The 12,669-nt window shown below is 47.8% G+C and overlaps 1 protein-coding gene across 5 annotated transcripts in view; it reads left to right on the top strand.

Annotated features, from left to right (window-relative positions):
* Positions 1–12,669, top strand: part of LAMA3 (laminin subunit alpha 3) — a 254,952-nt gene that overhangs the window by 147,785 nt on the left and 94,498 nt on the right. For all 5 annotated transcript variants that reach the window (XM_045781833.2, XM_045781832.2, XM_045781831.2 and 2 more), the window contains 6 exons: positions 141–285; positions 2,286–2,412; positions 2,502–2,641; positions 4,178–4,293; positions 5,460–5,671; positions 6,666–6,870. In XM_045781833.2, coding sequence (XP_045637789.2) covers positions 141–285; positions 2,286–2,412; positions 2,502–2,641; positions 4,178–4,293; positions 5,460–5,671; positions 6,666–6,870 — 945 coding nt within the window. The remainder of the gene's footprint in view (positions 1–140; positions 286–2,285; positions 2,413–2,501; positions 2,642–4,177; positions 4,294–5,459; positions 5,672–6,665; positions 6,871–12,669) is intronic.

The raw sequence follows: 12,669 nt of genomic DNA, 5'->3' as shown, positions 1-12,669 counted from the left end.
CCAAAGATCCCTCCACAATCCTGTGGTTCTCTCTGGACTAGATCCTTTTGATGTCACATAGTCTTATGCTCACAGTCGCTATCTTCACCAATGGATGGTTCTTCCATTTTTGGTTGTTTTTTAATATTCTTTTTTTTCAGTGCCTCTTGTGTCTCCCTGGTCCCTGAAACCCCTCCAACAGCATTAATTTTGGAAGTCCCACGTGGTGAGTCTTCCCCTTTCCTGCCCCAGGATCCTTTGCCTTCTGCCGAAGTTGTTACTGGAGTCACCTTGAAGGCGCCACAGGTGGGACTCCCCTCAAGTGTGTTGTTTCTAAATCATGGTTGTCAAAGCATGGCCCTTACCAGAAGCATCTGCATCACCTGGGAACTCGTTAGAAATGCATCTTTAGGGGCGCCTGGGTGGCGCAGTCGTTAAGCGTCTACCTTCGGCTCAGAGTGTAATCCCAGCGTTCTGGGATCGAGCCCCACATCAGGCTTTTCCGCTGGGAGCCCGCTTCTTCCTCTCCCACTCCCCCTGCTTGTGTTCCCTCTCTCGCTGGCTATCTCTGTCAAATAAATAAATAAAATCTTAAAAAAAAAAAAAAAAGAAATGCATCTTTACAAGCCCACCCCAGAACTACTGAATCAGAAACTCTGGAGGTGGGGCCCAGGAGTCTGTGCTTTAATAAGCCCTCCGAGGGGTTTGGGCTTGGATGCACAAGCCAATAAGAAGGACCAGATGCACATCCTTGGCACAGGCAGGAAGTTCAAGCCACACTAATTCCAGCCCATGGGAAGGGAGTCCTCACCTTGTGCTCCTCCACCTTCCCCTCACCCCTGGGAGGTGGATGCCCCTGAAGTTTGAGGACCTCTACTCTCAACTGTGGAGAATCCCGGATGTGAGCCATCTGGCTAATCCTGTCGATGACCACCCCGTCCCAAAGTTCTCTTTTCTTTTTGTATCTCTATCTACACAATCTTTTGGCAGTTTTTCATGGCCATTTTGTGATACATCATATTTTCATGGGCTACTGCTATGTAACATTGTTGAGATGATCATTTGTCTTCCCAAGGTGAATATAAGTACTTGAGGAAGATGCTCTGGCTAATAGATTTTTTGCATCCCCAACTATACCGGCAAAATGCTTTGCAGGCAGGAAATTCTCAATAAACATTTATCGATTAATAATCTATAGCATGAGGATGGAATATAGTAAGGGACTCTATTTTTTTCACTGTAAACTATGAAATTGCGGGACTTACTATTTACCCTAATGATATGATATCGTTTTAATCCTAGAGATGGCTCATGTCCATTCACATTGCATCAAGTTAGAAAACTAACAGGATCTGAGAGAGAAAATTTAATAAGAGCCTGTATGGGGAAGTCCACCCAGAATCATAGGGGGGAGAGGAATTGAAATCATGACAAGGGAGTTCTAGTCCTGGTTTTGCTCTTAAATTAGAATATGACATTTATTAAATTACTTGCCTTCTTCAAGGCATGGTTCTCATCTGAAAGATGAAGATAATCTTATATGGTTGCTGTTTTTCTTGTTTTTTTGAGGGTTTGAAAAGACATATCTCACAGAATGAGGTTTTCTGTGAGCAGGGCTCACCGTCTAGCTTGAACAAAAGTGGGGGCATGACTCTGGTTTTCACTGTGTTTGGGCAGGGGTGAGGGGAAGATAGAGGAGCACAAGGTGAGGACTCCCTTCCCATGGGCTAGAATTAGTGTGGCTTGAACTTCCTGCCTGTGCCAAGGATGTGCATCTGGGCCTTCTTATTGGCTTGTGCAGGTGTGGGGCAAAAGACTAAAGGTGAGCGAAGGGGCTTGACACCTGTCAGTCAAACATCCAAAATGGAGTCTGCCTCTTTCTTACTCGGTTATTCCAAGTGGTATGTGAATGCTGGGAACATCCTCACACAGCCGTATGGCACACATGCATTTCTGTTGGGTATGTACCTAAGAGTGCAGTTGCTCAGTGATGTGTTTGACTTTGGTAAAAGCTGCCAGAGAGTTTTCCGAAGTAATTGTACCAAATGACACTCCATCTGACATCAGTTTTGGCTGCAGCACACGGTGGGTTCATCCATTCTGAGTTGCAGGTGGTTTGGTTTGTTTCGTGTATTTCTGATGACAAATAGTGCTGCTGTAAACATTCAAGTGAAAGTTTGGTGTGATAGGTTTCCGTTTCACTTGGGTAAATACCTAGATAGTTTTGGTCTTTAAACTCTAAATGTTCATAGCTCTGCAACTTGACAAGTTTGTTTGTTTTTTTTAATCTTATTTTTTCTACCTAGAACCAAGTAACCCTGCGAGGACTCGTACCACGCCTAGGCCGATATGTCATTGTCATCCATTTTTATCAACCAGCACACCCAACATTTCCCACACAGGTCTTTGTGGACGGAGGGCGGGTGTGGCCAGGTGAGCGTCAGGGAGCAGGTGCTATGGCTACACGCCTGGCTGGGCCTTTCAAGACTGTGACAGGCACTCCTCTCTTGCTCTGCCTCCAGGTGTCTTCCGTGCCTCTTTTTGTCCCCACACGCTTGGCTGCCGGGACCAAGTCATTGCTGAAGATCAAGTTGAGTTTGACATCTCAAAGCCAGAGGTGGCTGTGACTGTGAAGGTTCCAGAAGGAAAGTCCTTGGTATTGGTACGGTCTGCTTCTCCCTCAGCTTGCTCTTCATGTGCTTTCCTTGGTCCTCCATTCTCTGTGCCTGTTTGGCTTGTGACAATAATTCCTCTAAGGAATTGAAGTCATATAGAAAAATGTTTAAATTTTATAGCTACCTTTTGAAAAAAAAAAAAAAAGCAGGTGACAATTAAAGTCAAGGGAAATTGGAACAATGGGTAAGTGAATAGGAAGAGAAGACTCCCTGGCGGGAAGCTCTGGTGATAAGGGTCTCACTCTGCATCAGCCCCTCCTCACTCTTCACCTGACTGGTCTCTTTCTGAAGCATTTAATCTTCCTTTGTTCTTGAAACTTTCTTTTTTGGGCTTCCATTGCTGCTTTCTCTCATTTTGTTCCCACTTTCTGTAGTGCTCCTTCAGGGATTTATCTTTTCTTTTGTCCACATATGGTGGCGTTCCCTTGGGTGTGATACTGAGCGCTCTTGTTCTGTCACTTCTCTTTGGATAGCATCACCTGTACCCGTTGATTCTGTTCTCTCTTGTGGGGGAATGACATCACGTCTCTGAATTCATCTCTGATATTTTCTGTGCTCCAGGCCCAGTGTGGGACCATCTACTGTGAATCTGCATAGCTGGGGACCTCATGAGTTCCTCAGACTTAAGCCTATTACCCGCACAACCCCAGGCATCCCCTACCCTATTTGTTACCTTGGTTGATGGACTCAGGGTCACTCAATGCCTGTAAAGCCTTCCAGGGAGCCAGGTAGCATTGTCCAGGCCCTGCTGTGTGACCCTCTAGTTTCTTGCTCATGCCTCCTTCTCTCTCCGAGGAGGCCATCTTCCTAGGGGACCGGGGCCTGACTTTATGCATTGTGTATCCCCTATGCCTAGGATACCACCCGGCACACGGTGCTTGGCAAATGGTTACTGACTGAATAGCATGCGAGCAGTGGGCTCTCTGTGAGTTATAAGTTGGTGACCAGTTGACAAAGACATCTGAAATTTCCTATAGCATTTGTTACTGGAGTAGTCTGATTGAAACAGGCACAGAGAGCGGAGCAGTGCTTTTAAAGACCAGGGCTACAGTTATTCATAACAGCGTATCTGACATGATGTAAGCTTCAGGGCAAGCCATGGTATGCGTTTCCCCCATTGGTCCTGCCATTTTAGTTTGTTCATCTTTAAAAATACAAAATGTGACCTTCGGCGATCCAGGATCATCCCAGGCATAGATCACATGGGGCCCTGGCCCTCCTAACTGGTCCCTGATGACCCCTTAGCTGTCCTGTCCCCACCGAGCACTTGAGGCTGCTGCTTCTCTGAGCAGGTGTCCGAGGGGTATGCCCAGCACATGCTACTTCTTACATAGGAACGTGGGTTGAACCTCTAACACTGGCTTCGGGTAGTTCTTGTGATTCTTTTTTCATAAATGCTGTTTCATGTGGTGTTGGGCTTCACAATAAAGCATATTGATCTTAGTGAAGAGAAAGTATAATGAAGAGCTGTAGGTGTGCCCTGCTGTTGGAAATCCAAAGCCATGCTGACAGGTTTCCTTTAGGTCCGTGTTCTAGTGGTGCCTGCGGAGAATTACGACTACCAAATACTTCACAAAAAATCAGTGGACAAGTCATTTGAGTTTATCACCAATTGTGGAGGAAACAGTTTTTATATTGAGTAAGTATCACTTTGAGGGGCTTCTTCAGGCTCTCCCACATCCGTGCTCAGAGCAAGGCCCAGGGTGGGGCTGGCCCTCGGGTCTGTCTTCTTCCTCCTCGGGCCCACGGGAGTGGCAGTGCGTCCTGGGTCCGGGGAGGGAGATGCTTTTCCTCTGCGCACACCATCCTGCACCAGACCTTGTGCTGCCTATTTGGGCAAGAGTATTGTCCTCAACTTCCATCCTGCCAGATGTTCACCCTCCGAGCTGGAATTCACAGGCTGCTCAGGAGTTTCTTGGCCTCTTTGCTGCATCCTGTTGTCCAACTCAGATTCCTAAAAGAGACCATGGGGTGCCCTCCACCGGGAAGCACATCAGCCTGGATTCGCCCTCTCCTTTGCCATCTGATTGTGTGAGAAGTGTCACAGAGAGGCGAACCTCCCTGTCCCCTCTCCCTGGATCCTTGAATTCCAAGAGCCTAGGACAGCCTTGAGTTTGGGCTCCTGCTCTTCTCTTCTGCAGACCCACCTGCCCCCTTGCAGGTTTCTGGAGGGGCCCTGGTGGTCAGAAGTCTCCTGTATAGAAAATATTAAGAGTAAAGGCTCTGAATCCGACAGCTAGGGGTTTGAATGTCTGCTTGGCCAATCTGTAGCTCTGTGGCCTCGGACGTGTTGCTTAACTTCTAAAAGCCTCAGTTGCCTTATCTATGAAATGAGGCTTAGGCCTAACTGGTTGGATGGTTGTGAGGTTAAGTGAGATGAAGGCAAAACTTCTAACACACAACATTCAATAGAAGTAGGCACTTTGCCGCCTCCCCCTCCCATTGTTATCGTTATTGGTGCATATACATCAAGGTATGATTTTTTTGTAACTGGTTTATTAAGATTAACTCACATACCATAGAATTCATCCTATAGGTAAATTTTCACCCTTTTATTTCAGCCCCCAAAAGTTCCCACCCACCAGTCCTGGCATGTGTTCTGGAGTGGATGGGTGGAAGGAAGGCTGGCTGTCACTGGCTGTGAATCCAGGGGTGGTGTATTCCCTCATTTCTTGCCAGACTCCACAGCCAGAGTCCCTCCCCCAAAACACCAGTTGGTGGAGCAAATGGGAAGGAGAAGATTGGGACTTTTACTGTGGGGCACGCCTCCCGGGATAATGCCATGAATTATTTTTGTCTTCACAGTCCCCAGACGGCCTCTAGATTCTGTAAGAACTCTGCCAGGTCCCTGGTGGCCCTTTACCACAAGGGAGCACTGCCCTGTGAGTGCCACCCCACCGGGGCCATTGGCCGTCACTGCAGCGCAGAGGGCGGGCAGTGCCCGTGCCGGCCCAGTGTCATTGGGCGGCAGTGTACCCGCTGTCGAACGGGCTACTACGGATTCCCACACTGCAAGCGTAAGTGCATGTTCGGGGCGTCCAGGGCTGTCTCTGGTCCCAGGTGGGTGCCGCTCACCTAGGGCGGGCCTTCTTGGATCTCACTGTGCTGGAGACTCACCTGGGGATCTTGTGAAAATGCAGGTTCTGATTCAGGAGGCCTGTGCTGGGGCCCAAGAGTCTGCATGTCTTTTAATCACTCAGATAATGCCCATGCCAGTGGTCCATGGACCACAGTCTGAATAGGTTGGTTCTAGAAGATAAACATTTGTGTTTCTTGTGCTATGTGACCCATGCACTTGGCAAAACAGATGAGTTTAAAGAGCCTTAAGCATGAAACTATTGGACAGCTCCATCCCTCTTCCTCGTGGAAGCCCCTTCAATCTTTGCAGCCTAACCAAACTCAACTGAACTAGGAGGAGAGCCAAGGTCACAGGAGCATCGTTCTTTCTGAGTGGGAAGCCTGGGGGCTTTTATCGAAGAACCATCCTGTGGCCTGAGACGGAGGGTCAGCACAGGCCACGGGGCGGCAGTGAGCGGTGCACGCGTGGTGCAAGCAGACTCTTCACCTGGAGACCAGCGTTTGCCTACCGAGGGTGCTGCTGCTGCATTATGCCCTGACCTTGAGCCCCGCTGCGCTGAGGTCACGTGGAGCCCCTTCAGGGAGCCTGTAAGGAGAGGCCCCTCTGACAGATGAGAGGCATCTTGTTAGAATGGCATGGGACTACAGCTGGGTGGGTTCCTTTGAGTTCCTGTCTGGACACCAGTGGGTCCAGCTGTGCCTTAGTCAGTGTTCATACACTTTGTCTGCCGTGAGCACTTGGTATAGTTGGTCTGGACCCCAAGAAACGTACCTTTCAGATTAGTCACACTCAATAATGCCATAATGAAGAAAAAGCAAGATGTTTCTCCCAGGCCCTTTGGAAGCTTCTGGAAATACTGACAGTTGGTGAAGTGCTGCTGGAGGCTGGGTGGCATCTCTCCCTTACACCGTGTCTCTTTATTCCCTGGCCAGCATGCAGCTGTGGCCCACGCCTTTGTGAAGAGGTGACGGGGAAATGCCTCTGCCCTCCCCACACAGTCAGGCCCCAGTGTGACGTGTGTGACACCCATTCCTTCAGCTTCCACCCCCTGGCTGGCTGCGAAGGCTGCAACTGTTCCAGGAGGGGTACCGTTGGGGCTGTCACCCCGGAGTGCAACAGGGACCACGGGCAGTGCAGGTGAGGTCCGATTAGGGGAAGGGAGGATGTCCTCTACACATACCAGTCACCATTCCTTCCCGTGTCTCACAGGACGGCACTGTGCTCACCTCAGGGTGGAGCTCCCCAGCTTGGATGGGCTGTGGTGTGTGGAGAAACTAGGCCCCTCAGGCTTAGGGTAGAGTCCGGGCAGGTGGACGGCCAGGCGCCTGAGGTCATAAACAGCCTTGCCCATGCACTGCAGCGTTGCTCTCGGGGTGTCCCATCTGTACGCATAATTGAGTTATCTTTTCTTCTGTGTCACCGTGTGGTGAGCACCTATCCATTGGTATTTAGGTTTGGGCTCCCAGTCTTCATTCTCTGGTAAGCTGGTGTATTTGTTGAGGACAGTACGTGACAAAGTCTGAGGGTCTCAGGCCTGCCGTCCTCAGACAGGCAAGCTCGAAGGGGTGCTGGGGCCTCCATGGTGGGCCTTGGCTGGGGGGTGGGCAGGTAAGGGACGAAGGTATATGCTGGGGAGCCTGACCTGAGAGCAGGGCTGCCATCATGACTGACCGAGAGGCCCAGTGCACAACTGGTAAGGGACAGTGGCACACGTCAGCTCCCACAGATGCCATGTTGCTAGGAGGTTCGGCTCCATGAGTTGAGCTGTGCGTGGGGAACTAGAGGCCAATGTCACACGATAGCAGGTGATCAGCCTGATGTCAGCAGGACTGGGAAGTGGCCTCAGAGGATACAGAATGAATCCAGTCTTCTAGGAGAAGAGGCTAGAAAGGGTCAGAGAGGGGGTTATGTGGGGGGAAACAGCCAGAGCTTCCGCATGGCCTGTATGGCAGTGTGCAGGAGCGAGGGTAAGGCTCCCCACCTGCCCCACACTCCCCCCACCTATGGGGAGGAGATGTCTTGGGGTCTGTGTGGGTGATCTGGGTGTGACAGCCAGGGTGGGGGAGGCCATTGCTGCTGGTGGCGGGCGTCCATGACTCCGGCTGAAAGGCAGCTGTATTCATTTCCTGTGGCTGCCGTAACAACTTACCACAAACAGGATGACTTAAAGCAACAGACATTTCTTTTCTCATAGTCCTAACGGCTAAAGCCTGAAATCAAGGTGTCGACAGTGCCGTGCCCTTTCTAAAGTCTCTAGAAGACTGTTCCATGCTTTCCTCTTACCTCTTACTGTTGCCAGCAATCCTCGGGGTTGCTTGGCTTGTAGGCGCGTCCCTCCAAGCTCTGCGCCACCATCCCATGGCTCCTCCTGGTGTGTCTCTGTCCTTACATGGTGTTCTCTGTGTGTGTCTCCTCTTATAAGGACACCAGTTATATTGGATTAGGGCCCACCTTACTCCAGCATGACCTCATCTTAACTTGATTATATCTGCAAACACTCTCTTTCCAAATAAGATCACCTTCTCAGGTACTGCAGATTAGGACTTGAACACGTCTTTTTGGGGACAAAATTCTACTCTCTATTGCAGCAACGTGCACTTTTCCTAAGGAAGGACCCTTCACCACACCTGTAATTGTTGCCTGGGGGCCTCATAGCCCCTTTGTGCTACAGGAAAGGAAGCTGAGTGACAACTTGAGTCATGAAACATTCCAAGTCTTTAAAAGCACAGGTGTGAGTCCGCCCTGACTCAGCTCAGTTGCTCATCCTTCTCAACCTGTGGGTCTACACTGAAGGCGATTTGCACAAGGATTTCGAGGGACATCCAGAGTTGTTTCATCCCATTAGTTAACAGATGTTAGGTTCTGTTCCATCCAGTGCTTAAGCTGTTCTCTGGACGGAAGTTAGGCTCTTAGCTCATTACCAAAGATGCTACACTGGGTCTCGAATTCACCCCTAGGCCCATGAAAACGTCTAGCTTATTTCCAGTTAGTAACTGATGGAGGAAGACAGTGGCACCTGGGCTAAGGGCACAGAGCTGCAGGAATGCTTAAGACCGGAGATGCACCGTGCCCAGGAGATGCCTGCAGGCTCATGGCTGCAGAGGGTGGAGGAGTGGGCCGCCAAGAGAGCCTGTCTGTGCCCATCATGATGCAGTCCACTGTAGAGGAGGGAGAGAGAAAGACAAGATGTGTGATCCTGTGACTTTGTTACGGACCTGGATTTGCCTCCCCAGGGAAAATGGCCTCCATTCCCTCTCTGTGAGCCCTCGGTCCAAAACAGTAGCTGGACAAATGCCAGAATCTCGTAGATTTGGTCTATCGTGCAGCCACGCTGCCTCATTTCAGCTGGGCTGTTTGGTAGTCCTCTCGACATCTCCTCTCCTTACCTCTTCATTTCGCAGAGCTGTCTTTTTTTTCCTTCTGTTCTTTCATGGATGGGTATCACTTTCCATCTGGAGGCTCTCGGCCCCACTATGCTTTTCATCTTGTTCTTTTCTATCTGTACCAGAGCCTTCCTCCCTCAAGTAGCGACAGTGCACCAGTATTTCCCGTCACTTCCTTACCACTGACCTCTCCCTTTTCATGTTCCCAGGGGTGCCAATCTCCCTTTCTTGAAAATCAAAGCCCTCTTAGAGACCGCAAGCTGATAGCCATTATAAACATTTGATACCAGAGCTCCAGAGTATTTGTAAATAAAATACGTGGCTCTCAATGGAAACATCCACGAGGATAAGGAGGATGGACTATTTCTTTTCAGGAGGCCAAGAGAGCTGCAGCAGCAAGGTCTGCCATCATGGGTGTGAAAAGGTGGTCACGGGAGAGTTAGAGCAACAGTTGAAAGACACTCAGCCAAGCCGGTCTGTTGCTGTTGAACCATGTCAGCAGCACCTCTGTCCAAAACACACACAAACATGGGGCGCCTGCGTGGCTCAGTTAAGTGTCTGACTCCTGATTTCAGCTCAGGTCATGGTCTCAGGGTCGTGAGACCGAGCCCCTCATTGGGCTCCACGCTGGATGTGGAGCCTGCTTAAGATTCTCTTAAGATTCTCTTTCTCCCTCTCCCCTTGCCCCTCCCCCCTAAAAAAAAAATATATATATATATATACACACACACATATAATAAAAAATAAATACAACACACACAAACATCCTGAGAGCTCCCCCAGGACATCTAGCAGACCAAAGGAAACCATAGAATTAGAACTGGCTTCAGAAAAGGAAATCCAGGATGTTATAAAAAAGGCAAACAGATTGAATTAGGAATAAATGTTTTCATTTTAATATATTTGAAGAACAAATCAGAGGAAATAATTCAGTGTCTTTATGTGGAATTGGTTTGTGTGAACCCTTCAGCATAAAGAATAATCTGACAAAGATGCAAGATGAATAGAAGGGGTCTTACCACTAACATCCTCTGCTCATTCAAGAGGTATCATAGCAGGAATCTGGGTATAAAAAGGCTGAAAGAGGGGTGCCTGGGTGGCTCAGTCAGTTAAGTGTCTGCCTTTGGCTCAGGTCATGATCTCAGGGTCCTGGGATGGAGCCCCCGTACTAGCATCAGGTCCCTGCTCAGTGGGGCGTCTGCTTCTCCCTCTCTTTCTGCCTCACGCCCCCCCCCACCCCGCTTGTGTGCAAGCTCTCTCTCAAATAAATAAATAAAATCTTAAAAAAAAAAAGCCAAAAGAAGAGGTTCCATTTGAACATTAGAATAAGCATTGCATAACCTGGAGGATGAAAAACTCAAGATGACCAGGAGAGGAAGATCAGTGAGCCTGCGTGGGATGGTTGGGCGGGGCGGGGGGGGGGGGGAAGCTGGCAGAGGACGGAACCCGGGATTCTGTAGTGACCTCAATCACTTCTGCATGAAGAAACTGAAAGCCCTAAACACTGAAAACATTGCAGTATTCCCATATATAATTAAAATAAAAACAAAGCCACAAAAATAAGTGGAAGGCAGACCAGCAGAGTGCTGTTTTTCCATAATGACTACTTCGGTTTTTCTTTTGAAAGCAGAACATACACGTGAGGAGCTTGGGGCTGGGATGGAAGTTTGGGAGGAGGTTAGAGTAACGAGGACCCCGAGGAGCCGGCGTGGACACACAGGAGGAAGCGGCAGGTGTGGGTTCTGCGGGGGTACTTTTGTTTAACTGTAGGAGGCAAAGGAACCAAGGAGAGTTTTCAGGCGGGAGACAGAGAGGAATTCTCTGTCTGAGAAATAATGGGAGAATTGTAAGAGGGAGTAACTGGTCAACAGAATACATTGCTGCAAACACCACCTCACACACAGTTTCCGAAGACTGCTGCCGCAGACGAAGGAAATCAGGAATGCATTAAGAATTGTAAAAATGCATTGAGGTGCCCTCTGTGATAGATCATAGATTTGCTACAGTCTCTTAGGTGGATTATAAGGGGCGTTTAACAAACTTTCACTAGCCAATGACAATTTGTTTTTCATTTTTTTTTCATTTAAATTCAATTAGCCGACATATAGTGCATCGTTAGTTTTTTGTGTAGTGTTCAATAATTCATTAGTTGCGCATAACAATGACAATTCAGTAGACTGGAAAAGTCCTAACTCAGGACCAAGGCATGCTGTCTAGTTTTGCCCAAACCCAAAGAAACATCAACAGGAACGGAATCTCATTGGCCCGTATCACACCTAAACCAAGAGGTGAAATTGTTTATCTTGACATTACCAAAGAGACTGTAATAACCTGAGGGGGTGACTTATCTCTCCGTGATCAAAGCAGATTTGTCATGAAAGGGCCCCTAGCAGATAATGTGAGAAAAACTTTCAGTTTATTGTGACTCTAAATTACACAAATTGCTTGGGGTAATTACACTGTTGATGCGGAAAAAGCTTTTGATTACCCAAACAGTGATTTCTTTAGAAAATATTAGAAGAAAGAATGTTCTTCCCCCACCCCCAAATGAAATTTCCTAATGAAAGTGAAGAATGTGTTTAGAGGAGCCTAAAGTTCGTGTGAAAGAAATGATCAAAGATACCTGGAGCTTGCAACAACAAAAAAAACCACATTCTTTCTCAGGGATACAGCAGACTCTCCTGCAGTTGGACAGATTGTCACAGATCACAAAACCTAAAAATTGGAATTTTCAAATTTTATTTCACTGTTTATAGGTGTTCAAGTTTATCATACTAAAAGAAAATGAAACTGTTATAAATATTAATCTGCTTTAAAATAAGTTACAAAAGTAATTGTAGTAATCCACAATATTCAGTCTCTACCTGGTTAAAACTGGTGTTATTTTAGAGGCAATTGGGAATAAGTTTAGTTGGAGGCATAAAACTGAGTCCTCGACTCACCTTTGTCATAAACTAGCTAGAAGACTGGGCAAATTACTCTGCCTTCCTAGGTCTCAGTTTCCTAAGTCATTAAATGTTTGGTAAAACTATCTCTACCTTCCCACCTAAATTTAAAATTCTGTTCTATTTCCTCTTCCATCTCTGATTGTAACACACAAAATATTGCAAAATTATATTGTACAAATGCCAAAAAGTCCATTATTTTGGCTAACGCTCGATTGAGGTCCTAAAGATGCTTATATTGATCAAGATTCTGCTTTTAATAGCAATGCTAATTCAATCTGATAGAAAGCCAATGAAAAAAGTACCTTTGCCTTGCTTTTAATAATGGAAGATTATGTCATCGGGTCCTGTGAACAAACAAAAGGGCTAGAATGTCCTGAAGATTTTATCAGTCGTTGACAGATACAAGAAGCCGGGAATCACTGCTTTAAAAAACGAGCACGATGCCGACCACTTTCAGGCTGTTTTGAGATCCACTAAAGGAGATGGCGATCCACCCGGATTTTCAGCGAGGCCACGTGTACAAATGGGCCTTTTCAGAAGAGCAGTAGCAAAAGGAACGCCTTTTGAGGGGACGTCGATCTCTGAGAATCCTCACGGATTTACTC

Source organism: Ursus americanus, chromosome 19, assembly GCF_024610735.1.
Source record: "Ursus americanus isolate L20-20 chromosome 19, mUrsAme1.1.p, whole genome shotgun sequence".
Classification (NCBI taxonomy): Eukaryota; Metazoa; Chordata; class Mammalia; order Carnivora; family Ursidae; genus Ursus; species Ursus americanus.
The sequence above is the reverse complement of the archived record's forward strand: the minus strand, read 5'-3'. Positions and strand labels throughout refer to the sequence as shown.